At 44.7% G+C, this 21,488-nt stretch overlaps 1 protein-coding gene across 1 annotated transcript in view; it reads left to right on the top strand.

Annotated features, from left to right (window-relative positions):
- The window catches only part of EBF2 (EBF transcription factor 2), a 127,230-nt gene that overhangs the window by 84,762 nt on the left and 20,980 nt on the right, over positions 1 to 21,488 (top strand). Inside the window, exons 7-9 of the mRNA XM_084221891.1 lie at positions 7,931 to 8,012; positions 19,328 to 19,445; positions 21,200 to 21,330. Coding sequence (XP_084078017.1) covers positions 7,931 to 8,012; positions 19,328 to 19,445; positions 21,200 to 21,330 — 331 coding nt within the window. The remainder of the gene's footprint in view (positions 1 to 7,930; positions 8,013 to 19,327; positions 19,446 to 21,199; positions 21,331 to 21,488) is intronic.

Here is a 21,488-nt window from a genome sequence, read left to right as displayed (position 1 = left end):
TGCAGCTCTGTGATCTCCTGGAGGTGCTGGGAAGGTATTTGCAAGTTCTGCATGATCTGCAGGGTCGGGAGTTTTTGTGTGCCGGGCTCTGCCATCTGGCAGCAACAGTAAAAACCAGCAGAGCCAGCAGAGAGAGGCCACTGGTGTAATTGGTGCTCACTGCTCAGCCTAGCATGGCTCAGCAGACTGAGGTTTTGGAGAGAGATGGGCTGGGAGGATGGAAGGGTCACAAGAGAAAGGAACTGTGGGTTTCTCTCGGTATGAAAAAAAAAAAGAGTGGGGATTGGGGTCTGTGCTCATTGAACACCTCTGTCAGCCTTTCTGGGATCTGCATGGTTTGCAAAGGGGATCTGGTGATAAATCTGCACCTGTGCAGAGCTCTGAGGATAAGTGAGCCCAAAAATGAGTGGATTTAAGCAGGACTGCAGTGTCCTTGGGCCTGTGTTTGGTGACACGGCCCAGCTCCAAATCTTGTGCGCGCTGCCGATGCTGACAGGAGTGTAAAGAACAAGAAAATGGCCATGGTTTCCAAATCCTGCTGGGTGTTATGTGTGGGGGCAATGAGCTCCACGAAATTTGTGCCACTATTAAAAAGAACCAGTAAAATCCCAAGTGTGGACTTGCAGGAATGGGATGTGGCTGTTGCTGGAAAAGCCGCTGGCTCTGTGCGATGGGGCAGCCGCTGAATTTCTCTGTGCCCCGACCTCCCCACCCCTGAGATGCACAGGAGCATTTCCTCCCTGCTGTCCTTTGTGCCTCCCCTGCTCAATAACAATTTCACGAGGTGGCTGGGCCGTGCCCAGCACAGTTGGAGCCACAGACACTGTGATAAACCAGGGAGCATTTTCTGAAGGTCCCTTTCAGCAGCCCGTCAGCCCAATCCTCTCCTCTATTACCTCCCTGCCTATTGACTTTTGATTATGCTCTGGCATTTGGGCCCGTGCCAAATGCCATGAATAATATGGATCTTACAGGATAAATAAGCTTTTACCCATTGTCTTGGAAGTTGCTGGAGAGTTTTGGTGTGGGAGGAAAGGGGAAAGCCCAAAGGATAAAAGGGAAACTGCTCAAATTGCAAAGAGTCCTCCAAAGACTTTTTGGAGAACAATCGCAATTACAAACACGCTGTTAGTGTTGTGTTTCATTTTCAATTCGAGCCCATAGAGTTCAATTATTATTTTCATTAATGGTGTCAGGTTTTCATCAGAGTGCACAAACAAGGAGGTTTTCCTTGGAGATTTTGGTTTTTTTCCCCCTAGCAAATGTGGCCATGGGAAGGAAGTACATTGAGCAGCGAGAAATGACTGCCTGGGTACCTGGCAGGGTACTCTCCCCCAGCCCTTGTTTCTTGAAAATGGGATCATTTTGCAGCAGAAGAAGCATTTATTTACCCCAAAGAGTGTGAATTGCAGTTGGGGGGGTGTGTCTCTGCTCTGGACGAAAGGGACAGAGATGAAAATTGCAAAACGTATAGGAAATCCACAGGAGAAAAAATCAAGTTTTCTGGCACGTCTGGAGGTTGGGTGACACATTGCAGGTTTACATTCAGTTATTATTGCTTTGAAACTAAGCTTTTTTAAAAAAAACCAATCCCACTAGATAAAGGGTGGAGACAAATGTGTTGTTCCAGGCTGCAGAGAGAGGGGATATTTGAGGAGGAATAATTTTGTGGCTGAGAAAAAGGACTGGAAGTTGGATATGGATCCACTGCTGTGGACTTGCGTGCAATTTTTTCTCTTGATCCATATGAAATGCAGGATATTTTCACCCCATGTCTTCTTTAATCCATTGCAGAGAGTGTTACCCACCCAAGTGTGAGCAGGACATCTTGGCATAGCAAAATAATTATAATTAGAGGCAGTTTTAAGATGGGTTCTGCCATGCTGCAGCTTTAAGGTTGTTTTTTAAGCTGGTCAGATCTCTTGGACTCTCTTAGCTGACTCCCTGACCCTGGTTTTGTTCCTTTTTCACACCTGTCTCCACCATTGGCTTTTTTGAGCTCAGGGCCACAGGAAGTCAGACACTTCTGCCTTCCCCCAGGGGGCATTCAGGGATTAGGTCCTAGATAATATTCCCACATCAAAACTTAAACTTTAAACCCAAAATCTAAATTGGAGTGAGTGACTGCAAGAAAAGTCAGTTAGAATAATGTCTAACCAGACTGAAGGAACCTTTGACTCAAGGCAAGAGGATGGAGAAGTGTTTCTGGTTTGTCCCATCAGGAAATGAGGTTTTGGTTGGGTGCAGGAATAACAGGTGCAGTGCTAATCTGCTTTCTGATTTGTTTATTTGGTTTTTTTGGTTTGTTTTGTTTGGGGTTTTTGTGTGTGTGTTTTTAGTTGGGGTTTTTTTTTTTTTGGTTGGTTGGTTGGTTGGTTTGTTGCTTTTTTGTGCAAGTGGAGTCTTTCTATTAAAAAACCCCAAGTGACAAATGAGCAGCCAACTCCTCTTCTCCCGGCCTGGGCTTGGGATCTCATCATCTGACTCCTGCTCCCTTCTCTCCCAGCAAATCTCTGACAGACTCAGAAAAGTCTCCTGACCTACATATGTTGGTTTTCACGTTTGTTAAACTGGGTTCACACTTTATGCACAGGAGTTTTGTGAAGATTAATTAGCTGCTGTTTGTGGAGTATCATATAAATACTCTGGCTCACTGCAATAACCCCACTCATTTCTCACACAGTGGAAGGTGTACATTCATTTAAAGTGCCTTTGTGCCCTGCCTGATCCCACTCTGACTGTAACGCCTGCAAAAAAATGGGAAATCTTCTCATCAGCTCCCTAATAATACACCCTGACATAATAGATCCAAATTACTCCAGAGATAAATATTCGGATGACAAAGAAGTCTTCCACTGTGATATTCATTAAAACCAGGATGGTGATATCAAATAAATGCAATGAATTGATTTGAAACAGCGACCTGCAGATCTGGCCCTTGGAAAGGAAGGAATCTGAAGCTGTGTGGGGCACGGGGCAGGGTTATTGTCACACTTTTCTCAGAGCTTGCCAAGCCAAGACACACACAGGTGACCCGAAGGGAGGTGACCTGATCCAGAATCCCCTTGTTCTGATGGAGCTGGATCAGGCCCTCGCTGCAATAATAACACTTTTGCGGTTCACAGGAAATTTTAATTTAATATTGTTACACTGATACTCATAGTAACAACTTCGGGTTTATTTCTTTGTTCCCTTTGTGATGTTTTGGAAGCACTGTTTTTGGGATCACAGGATTTGCTGGTAGGCATAATCAGAATTATCCTAGATGATAGGTGTGTTCTCATGCCAAAAAATGACTGAGGCCACAACTCCAAATTCCACAGCAACCCCAAAAAGCCAGAAGTATTTGCTTTACAAGGTAGAATTTTTAGTTGTGCCCAGAATTTTAGGTGTATCCAGAGGCTGTTCCCAACATACAGCCAATGTTGGACCTCTTGATTCTGTACCTCTATTTTCATGAAGCATAAAAGGTGGATGGGGGATAAAAATTATTAATTGATTGTTTTTTTTTTTTTAATTGCACCCTCTGCTGCATGTGGGACTGAGCTTTAGGGCTTCTGCCTAGTCCTGCTAAAGTCACCAGGAGGATTTTTCTGACTCCAGCAGGATTTGATTAAGGTCAATTTGATTCTTCTCACTCACCTGAGGTGGATAAACATCCTCACAGGTGGGGAACAGAGGTTCCAGTCCTAGCCAGGTACAGAACCTGATTATTTGGGAATAGACAGGCACGATGGGACTGTGGGTCAAAGCCTGCTTTGGAAGCAGTTTAACTGATGCAAGGCCTGGCTTAATTTGCCCTCACCCTTCCTGCAGGTCCAGCACCCCCAGCTGGGGTTGGAGTTCTCCTGGTGCTTCCCACCAAGGACTGCTCAGGGTATTGCTGGAAAATATTTGAGATAACACAGCTGGCATTGTCCTGAAGTGGGAAAGGGGCACTTCAACCATTCCTCAGCTGCACTCCTGGGCTTGGAGGGAGCTCCCAGCAGGAGGAGCAGTAACTTTTAAAATAGCTCTAAAAAGGGGGAGGCAGAGTTAAGGTGGCATTTTGGAGACCTCTCGAGTGCCTCGATCTGTAACCAGTGAGGTCAACAACGAGAGAGAGACAGCAGGGACAGAAGTCTGTACTTGTATCTTTATAAATTTTGTGTCTGGGCATTAAGTCAGTCAGCTTTTCTATAGCAATGCCAGAGTTTTCAGGGGTAGTTATTGAAATGTATTTAGATTTTCCCCCACCACCCTGAAATAGTGAGAGGATGGGCCAAGGCCCCTTTGCTTGGCTGGAGCCAGAGTCACCTGCTGAACTCCCACCTAATTCTGTCCTTAGCAAGGCTAAAGATTGGCCAGAAACACAGAAATCAGCTAATTTTTTATAATTCTGTTTTTAAAAAAATACTATTATTTTTCATGCATATACAGGTTAAAGCCAAAAACTGGCTAAAGTGTCTCATTTAAAGAAATTAATAAAATCTTTCTGCAATTCTCCTGTTACCTCTAAATCAGCTTCATTTAGTACTAAAACTTCCCTCCTCTTTGCTCCCCCCCAAGTCATTTTTATTCTAATGCTGCAATAAATATTAATGCCTTTCCCAGATGCAACATCTTAAAAAACACCCCCCACATTTATACATGCACATACACACCTATAGAAATGTATATTTGTACATACAACAACCTTCCAAATACTCCATACAGATGCCTACTTGCAGCTCAAATTTGACTGGAGGAACTCTGGAAAAGAGAAAAAAAAGAGGAAAAAAATTTTAAAAGATAAAAATCCTTGTGTGGGCAGCTAAACGAAATTAAATCTAAATTTTGGGGTGATAGGAGGGAAATTGCCATAGTGCAGCATATCCATTGATCTCCAACAAACATCTTAGCAAAGTAAATTCAAATTCTGCCACGATGTTTAAGTACTAAAAGAAAACCCAGCCCTTTCTGAATTTTGTGATATCTTAAAGCAGTAAAAATCTCAGCATTTTGAGCTGTTCATCAGTTCCAGGAAGTGGAGGCACCTCTAGGAGTGGGATCCCCAGCTGGCCAGGGTGAGATGTGCGGGCTGGTGCGCTCGGGGAGGGTTGGCAGGGTTGGGATCCTCGGCGCTGCGGCGGCTCAGGGACCGCGCAAGTTTTGTTTCCTGAGGTTTTTTAATGGCCACTGCCCCCCTCGGCACGGATCAGCCGGGATTTAATTGGAATCCGGTTTATTTTCCAGTGTGCTGTTGGTTTGTGTTTGCTGGGGGTCTGACCCCTGCTTTTCTGTAGGCATTTAGCAGAAAAAGGGATTTTTGTTCCTTGCCATGCCGTGCTGCAGAGTTTGCTCGTGGATGCTGTTAAATGCACATTTGGAGTTTTTGCCTCTCTGTGTCTGCCTTTTAGGGGTTGTGTCTCTCACAGTCCCCCAGGATCTGTCCTCTTCCCAAAATCAGCCCAGCTGACACAGCAAGTTCTCTCCCACTTTTCCCTGCTCATTTTCTCCATTCTTTCGTTCATGTTGATCATTTTTCTCGTCTCTATCAAAAGGGATACAAGTATTCAAAAAATTGAAAAAGAAGCTGGCCATTTTCCTGCTTAATTTATATTATATTTCCTTAGAAGTAACAACTTGTGAATTTTCTTTTTTTTTTGTTTTCCTGCAGAATGATCAGCCAGCAGCTCATTGATTTTCATATAAAAGTTCCTTGTCTTGTTTCATTTTATAGTTTGGTTTCATTCTGGAGTTTTCCTTTGCACAGACACATCTCCTATAAGCTGTTTATATATTTGCAAATATTCTTTTTTATATCTCTAAGAAGAGGGAAGGAGAAAAAGGAGTGTTTGTGAGTAACATTTATGCCTCACATTATCCTGTGAGTCTCTGAGAGTGCCAGTGTGCAGGGGATTTTTCCTTCTGAAAATGTTTTTATGGATAAAATCTCACCAAATCTTTTGTGTAAAAGAGGTCACAGGTTTAAGCATGGACTCGACAGGATTTATTTAATAAAATATATTCAGTGCTGCTCCCAAGGCATGAAATCTGAAGGATTTTTAGTTTGGAAGCCACGGAGGTGCCCAGGGCTCTGTTGGCAGAAGTTGCCCTCTGAGAGCTGAGAACTGACACCTCTGTCCTGCTGAACCTCAATGTCCTGCTGAAGGGAGACCTCAAATGAGAAGGAAATGTGGAGAAAATAACAGTCTCACCTTGAGAAAACAAACATTTTAAAAATATCTAATTATTTGTGAGATATTTAAGGAAATAATAGTTAAACAGAGGAGATTTGAATTGGAAAGGGTCCCTGGCCAGGGTGGATTTTGGGCAGTGGTTTTACACAATCTGTGTCTTTTCTGTGGGTGAGATTTTCAGAGGGGTTTGGTTTGTTCGAGCAACACACGAATGGATCCAAGCCGTGGCTTTTTCTTTGTATTTTGGGCAGATGGAGGAGAAATCTTGTGGTGGGAGTAGTGCAGAGAAAGTGGCACTAACAAGGGGGAGCAGATTTCTGTGTTATTGTCTTGTGCTGGGGCTGGTTTGGAGGGGGTTGTTGGTAAACCCAGGAAATATCCATCTTTCTCCTTTAAAGTTCTAATTCAAGGCATGAATGTGTGAGTTCTGAAGGGACTTAGGGACTGCGGTAAAAAATCGTTGTCATAGTAACAGAAAGGGAAATAGGCCTGGCTCACCTGGGACTTTAACTTACTGCAAAAGCAGATTTATTTTTTTTTTTAAAGGCAAGCACTCAGCAAGAGAAATAAATAAATAACTTGTTCTTTGTATTCGAAATCAATTCTTCAACTATTTTTTTTTGCTTGTATATGATTCTTTTTCCTTCTAAATCTATCTCAAAGTCTTTGATTTATTTTTAAATTATAATTGTTGCAGTTAAACCCATCTTGTCTGACAAATAGAAACGGAAAGAATCACAGAGAATATTTTCACTTGCAACAGAGGATGCCAAAATATTTCTTGCTTATGCCTAAATTTTGAAGACTTGCTTGTTTTGTTTTTAATCCAATAACTGTAGCTTTTCACACAATTTCTTTACCTCTGAAATGTCCAGGTTCAATCAGAAAACAAAGGGGTGAATCCTTTCCTCCGTGGTTGTGAGGCAAAATTCGGTGGAATAGCTTAGGGAAAAATTCCTGCTCAATATTTCTAAACTCTAAAATCTCCATGCAGTGTTGGGGGAGTCACCAAACAGGCTGGAGATTCAACCTGGGTACATGAGGAGCTAAACTCTCCAGAATAATAAAGCACATGAAGATGGGTGTATGTGACAGAGCTGAAATAATTGGCACGAGAACTTTGTGGGATATTAATGGGTTTATCTGCTCGGACAGCGTGAGCTGTCATGTTTCACTTGAGCTCGTGTTTTCCTTATCCTCCCTCCAAATCTAGGGAGGAACAATCTGGGCTTTTGGCAGTTCTGTTCCTCTGCTTTTGTGACAGGAATCGTCATCAGAACAAAACATCATCGGGCTGAAACTCCATCAGGTTCTTCTCGGAGCTGTGTTTGCTCCGGGGTGTTTCACACATTCCAGGGCTTATCTGCCCCGGAGTTGCCCTGTTGGTTTTGTGGGCTCCACAATACCATTATCCTTCTATATTGTTTCATGGGAAGTCCCCCCAGACAGCCAAAGAAAGACCTCGAATGTGAGAGAGATAAGAAAGAGACTGAAATTGTGTGGTCAAAGCTGCAGAGCGGGAGTGGGTGTGGATCAGAGGAATGATGTTCACTTACACCACGGTGGATTTCAGTCACACTGGTTATACTTTACCTGTTGTTTTTTATAAATTCCATTTGTTAGACTTTGGTTTGTTTGTGTTTTGATAAATTCTTGTAGTCCTGTAAGATCCACTATCATGCAAAACACTTCAGGTACATTTTAAACCAGAATATAACAAGTCCTTTTGCTGTGGTTAATAGAAGTGATGTGATTCTTTCTCTTTCCAGATTCTTCCTAAAATTTTTTCTCAAGTGCAATCAGAATTGCTTGAAAACAGCAGGAAACCCAAGAGATATGAGACGGTTCCAGGTAAGCCTTACAAGGCTCAGCATTAACCTGTCTGCCTCTGTTCTTTTCCTTTCCCACCTCCTCCCCCCTGCGCTGCTCCTAACAAACACCACGACAATCTATGAAAAGCCACATCGGGCAGCGGTAAAGTTTTTCTCCATTTGTTGTGTTTAAACCTTTTTTTCCCTTTTTCTTTTTTTTCCTTCCCTCTTTCTCCACCCTGAATCCCCAGGGGGAAGTGCTGCACTGTACCAACCAGCAGTGGATATTTGATTTGACACCCTCGGGCAAAGCACTCGCACATGCAGCTGCCCACAGCAGGGATGGTGCCTGTGATATTTAGATGCCTCAGAATTGTTCAAAGTAGCTCTGTACGTGCTACACAAGCAACCTCCTCATTTCCTACCTCTTTCCCTGTTGTTTTTTGCTTTCTAACACTCTCACATCCTCCCTTCAGCTTCTTTCAAAAGCAACAAACCAGGAAGCCAAAATAGTGATGGTCACTGGAACAGGAGAGGAGAGGAGAGGAGAGGAGAGGAGAGGAGAGGAGAGGAGAGGAGAGGAGAGGAGAGGAGAGGAGAGGAGAGGAGAGGAGAGGAGAGGAGAGGAGAGGAGAGGAGAGGAGAGGAGAGGAGAGGAGAGGAGAGGAGAGGAGAGGAGAGGAGAGGAGAGGAGAGGAGAGGAGAGGAGAGGAGAGGAGAGGAGAGGAGAGGAGAGGAGAGGAGAGGAGAGGAGAGGAGAGGAGAGGAGAGGAGAGGAGAGGAGAGGAGAGGAGAGGAGAGGAGAGGAGAGGAGAGGAGAGGAGAGGAGAGGAGAGGAGAGGAGAGGAGAGGAGAGGAGAGGAGAGGAGAGGAGAGGAGAGGAGAGGAGAGGAGAGGAGAGGAGAGGAGAGGAGAGGAGAGGAGAGGAGAGGAGAGGAGAGGAGAGGAGAGGAGAGGAGAGGAGAGGAGAGGAGAGGAGAGGAGAGGAGAGGAGAGGAGAGGAGAGGAGAGGAGAGGAGAGGAGAGGAGAGGAGAGGAGAGGAGAGGAGAGGAGAGGAGAGGAGAGGAGAGGAGAGGAGAGGAGAGGAGAGGAGAGGAGAGGAGAGGAGAGGAGAGGAGAGGAGAGGAGAGGAGAGGAGAGGAGAGGAGAGGAGAGGAGAGGAGAGGAGAGGAGAGGAGAGGAGAGGAGAGGAGAGGAGAGGAGAGGAGAGGAGAGGAGAGGAGAGGAGAGGAGAGGAGAGGAGAGGAGAGGAGAGGAGAGGAGAGGAGAGGAGAGGAGAGGAGAGGAGAGGAGAGGAGAGGAGAGGAGAGGAGAGGAGAGGAGAGGAGAGGAGAGGAGAGGAGAGGAGAGGAGAGGAGAGGAGAGGAGAGGAGAGGAGAGGAGAGGAGAGGAGAGGAGAGGAGAGGAGAGGAGAGGCTCTCCTGCCCTCCCCTTTTCGGCAGCTCTGTTAATAAATAACACTTTCACCTGTAGCTCAGCCCCTGGTGCAGCTCTGACAGCCTGGATGTGCTGTCAGCTCCCTGGGAAGGGGCAGAGGTGGGGCTGGAGCCGACTCTGGGGCACAGCCATGGAACCAGCTGCACCCCAGCTTTCCTGGGGGACCTCTGAGGAGCCATTTCCCCTCTCTTTTCATCTCTGATTCCAAATGGGGTTGCTTACATGAGCTTCTTCGTTTATAAATGGAGTTAAAACTCCACAGAGTTGCTTCAGACTTTCCATCAAAATGTGTTCTCATAGAAAAAGTGATTTTTATTTTTCTTGCTCTTCTGGTAGCAATGAAAAATTTAATAATTTAAAAAAAAAAAGTTTCAACTTTTATGAGAAATCCTGCAAAACAAAATCTTCTGAAAGCTCAGAAAAATTAAAGAAATGCAGAAAAAAAGTTTTATTAGCTTTTTTTTTGGTAGCATGAAGGAATTTAAAGAAAATTCCTGACCAACCTAATTTTTTTTACCAGTAGTTTAAAGAGACTGCAGTGACTTCTTCACTCTGTGGTTTTTAGAGATGATAAGACATGAGAAAAAAAGAGGTGCTCATTGTTAGGAAATTCATACTGAGTTTTTTTTCAAGTGGCAATTTCCATAAAGAAAAGAACCAGCAATTAGTTATCATCTGCCAAGAACGCTAAAAAATCTGGAAAGCAAAAGAAAACCTCTTTTACAGCATGTAAACACATCTTGTTGGCTTTTGGAGCCAGCAAGAAGAACTGATTGTGGAATGTCAGGAACCATAAATAATCTCCTTTTTTGGGGGTTTTGTTCTGAGTTTGTAAAAAAAATCGTGCCCAGAGCTCTCCTGATTAACACCTGGGGACCTGAGGCACTGCCATAATACACAGAATATTGGCTGTGACTGCCAAAAGAGAAATTCTGGACCCAAACACATCAGAATATTGGAGAAATTCAGCTCTGATTTCAAACCCTTGCTGGCTACTCCCAAAAAATCCTCAAATCCTTGATTTCCATCAGATGCTGGGCTGAAGGAGGAGTTTGGCTCTAACTTCTTTTTGGGGGGGCAGAAATCTCTCTGTGTCTTGGCATTATTCTTGGTGTCACCTCACCTGAGTGGTGATGTGCCAGCCCAGCAGCCCCAGATGTGCAGGGAAACCTTAAAGAGGGAGACAGAACCAAATCCTGCAGGGTGCTGAGGATGAGGATGGAATTCCTTCCTTCCTCAGCCCACCCACCCGGCAGCTCTCCTGCACGGGACAGAGCCTGGCCTGGCTTTTGGTCTCTGCACCAAAACCAGCCCTTAATTGAGGAGGATGAGCTGGGGTAGACTCCTCAGCTGGGTTTTTTGCCTCCAAACCTGCCAAGCTGGGAAACCAGAGCCAGGTGAAACTCCAGGGTTCTGTTTGTCTGGGATAACCTCAGCTCCTCCTGCACACTCAGTCCTTGGGCGTTCATCCCCTTTGGGTCTGAGAGTTCAGTTCAGGCCCCCAAACTAACCAAGATCAGCTTTAAAACCACAAAGTTCAGTTACCTCTTATCAGCCCCCCCCAAAATGTCAACCTTTTCTCAGAGTTACAAATGAAAACCTTTGAGACAAATGGCAGGATTCTTGAGGGTGTGAGGGAGAGCAGGATCTTCATTCAGGCTGCTTCAAAGCTGGACACGTGGGCTGCTGAGCTTTGTTCTGGGCTGCAGAGGTCAGTGTGGATAAAAAAAGATACAAAAAGTGGCTCAAATTGCTAAAATTTGACACCTTGGGAATAACAAAGCTCCGTGTTCCAAAGCAAATTAGCCATGATGAGCAGTAAGGACAATGGGCAAAGACAGCTTGTTTTCTGTCTGCCTCCTGGTTTCTAAGGACATCATCATCACTTCCCTACATAACCAAAGTCAGGAGTGTTCTAAAACACTCCAGTGGCCTCTTCTTTTATTTTTGGTTGATTTTTTTTGTGTTTGTTGAATTTTCTGTTTTAAAATTTTGAGAAATTCTTTTTGCCTGCTGCCTGTTGGACATGGCCTGTCAGCAATCCTGAAAGTCAAAAGTGGGGGAAAAAACTACTTTAAAATATTAGTGTTCTGTTTGCACACTTTGGACATGTTAATTTTCATTTTAATTGTTAAGATATTCACCAGGCAAAGCAATGAATGTGCAGAGCTGTCTGTTAGGTTTGAAGGGCAGTTGTGCATCCTGCCAGTGCAGAAACCTGTGAGCAGAGTAAAAGCAGGCTCAAAACCCACACTGCACTAGAGTGGTTTATTCATTTCATTATTTAATTCATCATGTTTCAGTCTTGGGCCATATCTGAGACTTCTGCTGGTTTTCCCCCAATAAATTATTTGTACAGCTGTTGTTATTAAGTCCCTCCTTTTCCAGACACTTCCAAGCACTTGGCTTTCCTTATGCAAACAGAATTCTGCAGCAATGCTCATCTAAATGTGCTGTAATTCCCATCTATGTTCTTCTGCAGAAACCAAATATTTTAATTTTCAATTGAGTAGTGCTTGTCAAGCCTCCAGGAGACATCAGAATACTCCTTTTCTTCTGTGGTTATTAAACAAAAGAGCAGAGAAATCCTTCTATCAAAGTTCACATTTAAATCACAACTGAAACCTGGTTCTTTTCCACCACTGCTTTTGCTCTTTCATGGAGCCTGAATGACAGCCCAAACCTGAGGCCTTGTTGATGAGGCACAAGTACAATTCTGAGATGTGGAAATGGTGCAAGAGTGCCTTACAATGCATCCCACTGAGCGTTCCAGCACAGAGCCATGGTTACTCATGGCTGGAAAAGCATCAAGCTGATGCTTCTGATTAAAGATGGGTGTGAAGCTGCACAGTTTGGGCTTGGTTTGGCTCATCCCCAAAGCTCCAAGGCACTGGGATCCAGTGTCCAAGCCTGGCCCCAGCCTCACTTCCAGAGCCCCTACAAGATTCAGATATTTCATACTCTACTAGTAATATACTAAGATAAATTAAATGTTAGATTTCATGTGTATCATTAAAAAAAGGGGGGGTGGGGAGGAAAGGTTGCATTAACATTGTGTTGTAAATTCAATGCAGCTCCAGATGCCTGAAGAGTTGTGACTTTTTTTACTATAATTCTTTAGTTTGGAGAGCAACACCAGCTGCTTTGTGATCCTTTTGCCTTCCTTTTTTAACCAAATGCAATGATTTTGTGCTGTTGAAAACTATGTTTTACATCAGAAGTTAAGGAATGTGTGATCATTATTTCAGTGAGGGCTTTTTTTCCCCTGTAGTAATATGATTTTATTGTGAATCACTACTTCAATGTCTGTCAGTGGCTAAAGCAGGGAAAGAGACTCTTTCTAGAGCTAAAGGAGAGGGAATATTTCTAGAACTAAGGAGTATTTTCATAGTTACTTGATGGCTGCCCTAAACCCACAGAGATGGAGCAGAGTGTCCTTATGAATTTAACTGAAACAAATAGTGGTTATTTATAAATTAAAATATTTCCAAATAAAGCTGGTGGGTGGAAAACGGAGGCAAAACTCATCCTAAAATCACTTATTCAAACACAGGGTTTGAGTTCAGCTCCTCTGCAGATTGAGTTTACATAGGTATTGTTAGGCAGGGCTGTGTTCTCAGTGAGAGATTCTCCCAGGAATGGAACTTAAAATGAAAATAAAACCCCCCAAAACTTTGCCCTCCATTTAATGAGGGATTCTCCTGCAGAACTTGATTGAAGCCCGGTGATACTTTAATGGTAACGAGCGGTGTGTGAAGGGGGACAATAATTCTGTAGAGCTGAGATGAGGCTCTTCAGCTGAAATGCTTCAGCTGAGAGCTGGTGCTCACACATTGGGCTCCTGTTGGTTGGGAATTCTGTTTCCTCCAGGAGCAGGGTGATTAAACAGGTCCTGCAGTGCCAGGAGGCAGCAGACATTGGTTCTAACAGTGGTCAGCTTTGAACCAAAGTCCTTTTTTAGGAGCAAAATGAGAAAGGTCAGTAATTGCCCTCTGTTTTCAGCAGAAAACATGACATGGAATGTTTCCTGGCAGGTACCCCCCCCTCCTCTAGACACTCTAGGGAGAAAGAGAAAGGAAAAATAACAAGGTGCACCCCTGGGGAGGTTTCCTTCCTGACCTCGGAGTGGTTGGATCAGTTCATCATCAGGCACGTGAGCAGAGCTGGCTGGGGCTGGGATTTCACCCAGCTCCTCTAATCCAGGGCTCTGAGGGCTCTGTGTCACTCAGGGAAATGGAAAATGATTTAGAGGGGTGGGATGATACTGGGAGTTAGGAATGTAAGCTGTAGGGAGCGAAAAGGATGGCAAGGATAAAACAGAACTGCTCTAAATGGGAATCCTGCTCAGGCTGACGGGGAAGGAATGTGCCAGAAACCCCCGTGGTCAGGCTGGGGTATGGACAGGGATCACTGAACTGCTGGGAGAGGTGAATACTACACGGAGTAATCAGGATGGGGAACTGATTTCCCAGGCAGAGATTGCAAAGCAAATGCAGCTGGTGTCAGCAGAGCCTGGGCCTGCTACTGGAGGGGGCAGATTTCCTCATGGAGTACTGACTGCCCAACAAAAGGTGATGTTCTCTTATATTCTGAGTGAGTAAGGGAAGGACTGACTCAATTGCAAGAGAAAAAGTACTCAAGGAGCTTAATGTGCTCAGATCTGAAGGCCAACAATCCATGGGGAAAGAGAGTTCCCAGAGTGATGTCTCATCCATTAAAAACAAAGCACAGATGAGATCCACTCAGCCTCAGACTGCCAGCAGGAAGGAGGCAGGTCTGTGGTGTTGGGCCCCTCTGATTGTTATTTGGGTACAATGCACTGGATTAGCTACAGCCAAAGGGGAGCAAAATTGTGGGAACTCGGCGCACCTCTCCTGACCCCCAGAGCTACCGAGAGAACCCTTGGGGAGCTCGGGAGCCTTGGGATGTTGCTAAAAGTACCTGGTGGCTCAACTTTGACCCTGCAAGAGATGTACCACCTGTATATGGGGATATAAGAATCACTGGTGTGTAAAGGATATAGAAATAGAACATTTATAGGTTAAAGCACAGTTTTTAAGATTTTGGTACAGGGAGGTTGGAAAAACAAGATGGAGGGAGTTGGGGCCTGCCACATGGTTCTTCCTCCTTCTTCTTGTCTTCCATTTTCCATGTGATGTAGGTATTTTTGATAGGTTTATAGTAAAAGTACACTTAGTAATAAAAATTATAAGTATTGGGGACAAAAGATAAATATAGTTTACGTAGACTTTGTTATAAAAAGATACGACCGCCCTGTGGGCGGTCAGAGTGCCTTTGGCTGCCTTGCTGGTCAGACCCCAGCTGGGCAGAAAGAAAATTTTTGTAGATAAGAAATAATAAACAACCTTGAAGAGCGAACCTGAGAGTCCAGCCTGGTCCTTTGGAGCCCGAGAAGCGAGCCCATCTCACCCTTGTCTGGGCAGAGACAAATAACAGCTCGAGCCCGGACACAAAATGACACTGGAACAGGTGCAGGAATGGGTCATTAAGGGGACAGGGGCTGGACAAGAGCTTGGCTCGCCCTGGGGAGGGCTGGAACTGCTCTCTGGAATTACCCTCAGGAAGGTCAGCAAGGGAAATAATCATTTTAAAGCTAATGTTAAGTACAAACTGACTAGGAATAAATTTAGGCTGTAAGCCATGAATTCCCTCATCACCAGGCTTTAAAACAAGACGAGTGTCAAAGGCAGAAGGTGGAAATGGCTGCAAAGGATTGTAGGAAAGCAGCTCCATGGTTTGTCTGTGGACAACAGCAGGACTCAAGGTGTCAGTGACCCAGGAGTGGTGTCCAACCCTGTGTCCCAAGAACCTTCAGATTCCCTGGGGTGAAGGTAGGGTGCCCAGTTTGCTGTCAGCCCCCAGTCTGCAGCATCAGGCAGCTGGAGAGGATTTCCCAAAGAATTCCATGGAAGTTTTGAGCAGAGTGAGGCTGCTGGCATTTTCCACGTTGTTTCTCTTATTCCTAATCCAACTCTGAGGCAAACCCATCATATCCAGGCTCTCCTCCTGTGTTACTCCCTCAACCAAAATTCCTGTTGACATCAATGGGAGCCCTGTCCAAGGCCAGGCAGCAGGATGAGCCCTGACGTATTTCCTTCCACTCAGCTGGAAAATAATAATAATAATAATAATAATAATAATAATAATAATAATAATAATAATAATAATAATAATAATAATTCCTCATAGCAGGTTTTTTTTTAAAGTTAAAATAACATGGTGCTGTGACTAGAGAGTTACAAGGGAAAGTGCATCGGGAATGCAATATTGTTTCCAGATGTACAATGTCATAAAGAATTTTTTCCACACTTGGAATGGTAACAGGAATTTTTTGAGAGAGATCATTTACACAGTGATGAGATATGTTACATGTAAGCAAATGCCTGTATGCCTGGAATGTTTGTACCATATGTCTAAATAGGTGTCTGTGACTGATACAGATTTTATATCTGGGGATGTGAATGGATTTGCATATCTGTGATTTGAAGAGCAGCACACTTCAGAATATAAAAATACTGATAACATAGTTGGGGGAGGGAAATTTGTAGTACCCAGGTGAAGGTTTGTAAAGAAACACAAGCCCTGAGCTGTGCAGGGAGGGGAAAGAGGGGCAGTAGAGCTCAGAGAAGCTGAGTTTAAAGTGCTAAAGACACTTTGGCTGGATGTCACGAGAGGTGAACCCTCCCTGTGGGTTCTGAGCGGGGATTGCATTACAGAAATCCACCTGGGAAACAAAAACACTGTGGAGATACAGCTCCAGCCCTTCCCCAGGACTGCTGGGGAACCACTGCTTCATGGCTGTGGCCTCCCAGCTGATAAGAAGACCTTTGCAGATTGGCAGGGAGAACCTCAAGGAATGTGATAACAGCTTAGAATCCTGTAATTCCCCCAGTGTTCTGAGGGAGATGGGATCTGTGTTGGGAAGGATGAAGGAATAACACATTGCCCTCTCTACTTCTTTCTTGCTTGCTGTGCTCTGAAACCTCAGCAGAGGTGACAGTTTGGTCCAGCTTTTGGGTGGCACAAAATCTGAAGTTTATGCTGTCTGTGCCTAAAATTTGGCCCTCAGCCTCACTTACCAGAATCCATGGCCTACCTGACCTATTCTGTTGTTCTCAGATCATTCCCTTTAGATTAAACTTTGCACTAACAAATGGTGCTAGGTAAAAATCATCCACTGAGAATAGGCAAAGAAGCCAAATTATCATAGACAAGAAGTGGTGCCATCAGGGCAGGAAAAGAAAAACTCACCAGAACCATTTGCCAGCACTGTGGGCGAAAGTCAGAATTTAAATCTCCAGGGAAGTTTGCACATCACCTTTCATCAGCACTAAATACAGGGTTTTTTAAAAAGGACTTGGACTATTTTACGACGTTGGGAGAACAAGTGTTGATAAATACGTGTTCAGGAGGGTATTGGCAAAAGTGCACAGAAATGGTTAACAAGGTAATGGTAAGAAATGTTGACCTTGATTTGTTTAGCTAAGATGTAAAGATTTTTGAAGGTCAAAGGTGTTCTTGTGTAGTGTTTTGGAGTCTAACTGTGTCTGACCCTCTAACATTAAGCTGCTGTGGCCTGCAGTTTTGAAGAGTGAAGCAAACCAGGGGGAAAGAGGGAAGGGGGAGAGAACAGGAAATGGAGTGAGGTGTTTCAGGAAGTTGTCAGGAGTTGACTGATTGATTCCAGATGGAAAGGGTCACCCTTCATGACCCAGGAAATACTCACTGGGGGAAAGCAGTTGGCTTGTGAAAGGGAAGGGCCTGGGAGTTAGAGACCATGGTGGAATGCACATTCCTCCTCCTTTTATCCATAAAACATTGGTTTCTAATCTCCAGAATAAAACAATTGTATTGTGATCTCCATCAGGCAAGAGGGAACAGCGGGGGCAAAGTGAAGAAATTCAGTCATTTTGATGTCCATGTTCTCATGTGTCCTTTCTCCACACCATGGATGAGGAGTTGGCTGATGGTGGTGTAGCAATGACAAAGGTCTCTGCTGAAATTCAGCTTACAGCAAAAATGGTCCCAAACTTTGGGAAGGTTCTGCTCCAGATCTGAATTTTGCATCTCATCCTGTCCACGAGAATGCTCTGTTTATTCACCCTGTGACAGGCCAAGTGGCTCTGTCCTGGATGGGAGAGGTGGATAAAAATGGAACCACCCATGGAGAGAGGTCTAGAAGTGCATCTTCCATTCCTGCTGGCTCAGGGAGCAGAGCATGCTGAGCACTTGTCTTCTGGACTGGTTCTTGCCATTACTCTGCCATTGCTGTGGGGTCTCTACATCTCCTATCAAAGTGTGGCTCTTGTGTTGTGCAAATGGTGATTCCAGCACTGAGCCCTGCTCTGGGACAGGGACAGGACCCAGGGAGCAGCTGGACCTGTGCCAGGGAGGGTCAGGCTGGGGATCAGGGAAAGGTTGGATTTGGGGAAAGGCTCTTCCCCAGAGGGTGCTGGCACTGCCCAGGCTCCCCAGGGAATGGGCACGGCCCCGAGGCTGCCAGAGCTCCAGGAGAGCTTGGACAGCGCTCCAGGGGTGCCCAGGGTGGGATTTTGGGGTGTCTGTGCAGGGTCAGGAGCTGGACTGGATGATCCCAGTGGGTTCCTTTTCCACTCAGGACATCCCATGAGTCTATTCTGTGTGTGAACACCTGAAGCCTGCCTCTATTCTCTTCCTGGGAGCAGGTGGGTGTGTATTTATCCCACTCATGTAAGTGAGCTCAGAGATGTCTCTATTCCATAGTGTAACTGTATATACAAGACACACTTTTTATTTACATTTGGTTGCAATTTAAACATTTGTCGTAAATATTTCAGACACTGGAATAATTCAGGCCCATTCCCCTTTGCCACAGTGTGTTCTGGGCTGGCCAGTGAGAGACTAAAATTTATTTCCTTTGTTTAAGGGAAAATAATGAAGTGCATCTGAGCGGGCTCAGCTATGTCATGCGGGAAACACTCCCTTTGGATGGAGTCACACCCCACCCTAATGGGAGTGAGGAAATCAGTTGGCACACAAAAGCAACACATTCTGTGACAAGAATGCTTGAGAAGTATAAGAGTACAGGATGACAAGAGCCTTTTGGAATGAATTAGAGTTGTCTCGAGAAAGAAAGTATTCTTTAAGCTCGCCTAAGCCTGGGGAGGGCAAGGTCTCTCCTGCTCTGTGCTGGATAGAGTTTTATCAACAATTAGAGCTTGACATTCTCTTACCTCAGCTGTGACATCTGAGGCTGTGAAAATCCATGAACACATCCAGGGTTTGACTCTCCAAGGCTGTGCATTACTGTAGGTGTGGCAGTGGGATGGAATTAAGCTCATTTACACCAACTAATGGTCAAAACCACTCAGTCAGAGGGCATCTTCTTTCACGAGTTAAAACACTGTTTTTTCCCAAAAGTTTGTGGTTTGCAGTCACATATCTTTATCTGGATTAATGGGATTTAGAGCTTTGGATACTGTAAAAACTAAAGGGGGATTAATAGATACAGTTATTTCCTCTAAGAATTCAGATTGGAGCCCAGTCATGGAGGCTGATGTTTAAAACCTGCTGCTTGGTTTAGGGTGCTCAGGCTCAGATGATTTTTCAGGAGGCACAATGCACTCACCTATCAAACCCAGGCATGATATTAGGTCCTGTTTTCTTGGAGTTTCCATCCTGCAGGAGCTGGGTCATTTTACAGTGAGCCTTCTATGGATGCTGTGTTAAATGCAATTAATGCCCTGAATGAAGGCTGAAAACATTTTCTCCCCTTCTTAAACCCCTGCAGGGTGTGCTGCCATTTTACAAAACAAGGGTGCAAAGTTTAGCCGAACTGAATAATTAATCCTTAACAAGTTGAATTTCAAACCAATTGTTTACCTGGCTGTTTTTTCCTTTTCTTTCTAAATATCCAGGTGGTGCTATCGACAACAGTGAACGTGGATGGGCACGTGCTGGCAGTGTCTGACAACATGTTCGTGCACAACAACTCCAAGCACGGACGGAGAGCAAGGAGACTCGACCCCTCGGAAGGTGGGAGTTTTGTCTGGAGAGCAGAGCAGAAATTACCCATTCTTCCATTTCTGTTTGTTTTCAGGAGGGAAGGAGAGCTAAGGGGGAATTGCAGAGCCTCAGGGGGTTTGGGGAAGGCAGAGGCAGGAAAACAGTGTCTACTGCATGCAAAATATGATCCTCCTCACATCTAAGGGACTGACTCCCCATCCCCCTGCAATTTATTAATTAGCATGTACTGCAAAGATGAAAAACACAGAAACACCAAGTATTATCTAAATTTCAGCCCTCTCATTCAGCTGGGATAGATTTGATTTCAGGCAAATTAGGCAAGATGACATCTTAGTTAAACAGAGCCGTTCCAGCACAAGATGTGTATGAAAAAGTGTCACTGGTTCCCTTAAACAAACTGTGCACGGAGCCTAACGATGCGCAGAGGGAGCTGACACTAATTGATGTGAGTTTGTTTGGCTAAGCCAGACTCATGGCCAGCTCCAGGATGGGTTGGGGACTGTATTCAAGCAATTACAAATTCTTGTATCTGTTAAGTTTCAAAACGTTTGGCCCCTCCTCTCCCTCTTCGTTCCCAAAACATTCCACCTCCCTCACGCAGGCAGTGCTCAAAAACGACTGGAAAATGCTGGAAAGTGCTGTCAGTGCCTGCTTTTCCCTCTCCTGCAGCCACTGAAAGTGAGAAGAGCTGGTGATGTTAGTAGAAAAGACAAGCAAGGATATTATTTCATTATAATGTTTTGCTGCCCCACTTCTTAACTGTGCCCTGTATCAGCCTAAAAGAAGAATTAATGAACTGGAAGAAAATGATTGAATCAGTAAAGAATTCGGAGTGGTGTTAATTCTCCCCCAGCGGGCAGTGAAATGGTAGAAGGAAAATCCCAGGATTCCTAGCCTAGGAAGCCATCCAGTTTTTCCTTGACTGATTGGATGTGATTGACTGGCTGTTCAAAGGAGTCTCATGTTTTTGGAGCACTGCCAAAGTTCCCCTCCACCTCTGACCCTGTCAACATTGGGAATGGAGTGATGGATTGACTTTGGTTATGGCCTGGAAACCATATTGGGTTCCTGATGGGATGCATAGTCCATAGGCCTTGAACATATGGAAGAGAGAAATAAAAAAAAATAAAGGCTCTATAAAATCAAGAAAACTATTAGAAATTATCTCCTGATATGAATTGGAGGAGACATTTGATATTCCCATATACTCTTTCACCCATTGATAAATGTAATGAATGTGACTCTACCTTTTTTCCACAGGGTTTGTGTCTGTGGGATCATATGCTAATCAGTGGGTGTTATTTTGGTTTTTTAAGCAGTCTCTGCACAATCATTTAAGCATTTCATTTTTACACCCACTACAGTTGGCCTATTAGGCTTTAATGACACGATGTTAAGTGCCAGTAATGAATAGGCAAGTAATTAACACTTGCAAGGCAGAAAGCACTCGTTTATTTATTTATTTATTTATTTATTTATTTACTTCCTTATTTCTCAACATACTGGGGTTTGTGGAGTGGTGAGAAGCCTTCATGGGTGAATGGCTGGAAGGGACTTGTCCTAGGCCTCTGCTAGCAGCGGGAATTCAGGAATTCCCAGGTGTGGGTGGGTGGAGCCGCTCTCAGCTGCAGGTTTTGCATCGCTTGGGATGTTTGATGCTCACAGGAATTGCTCCAGGGATTTACACCCCGGCCTCAGAGCTGTTGGGGGGATGAAAAAAGACACCTTCAAGAGCTGTTTTGGTGTTTTTTTGTTCTGTGCAGCCACGCCCTGCATCAAAGCCATCAGCCCAAGTGAGGGGTGGACCACGGGGGGAGCCATGGTGATCATCATCGGGGACAACTTCTTCGATGGGCTGCAGGTGGTGTTTGGGACCATGCTGGTGTGGAGTGAGGTGGGTACAGCTGCCCTCTGCCCCTGAGCTCGGGGCACTCCCCTTTTCTGAGGAGGAACAGGGTCAATGCCTGTTCCCATTCCATCATGCTGTATGAGGTGGGACACAGAAACCCGTGTGAAGGGGATTTATGGAACGTGTTTTCCTTGCTCTGTTAT

Source organism: Fringilla coelebs, assembly GCF_963513975.1.
Source record: "Fringilla coelebs genome assembly, chromosome: 26".
Lineage (NCBI taxonomy): Eukaryota > Metazoa > Chordata > Aves > Passeriformes > Fringillidae > Fringilla > Fringilla coelebs.
The sequence above is the reverse complement of the archived record's forward strand: the minus strand, read 5'-3'. Positions and strand labels throughout refer to the sequence as shown.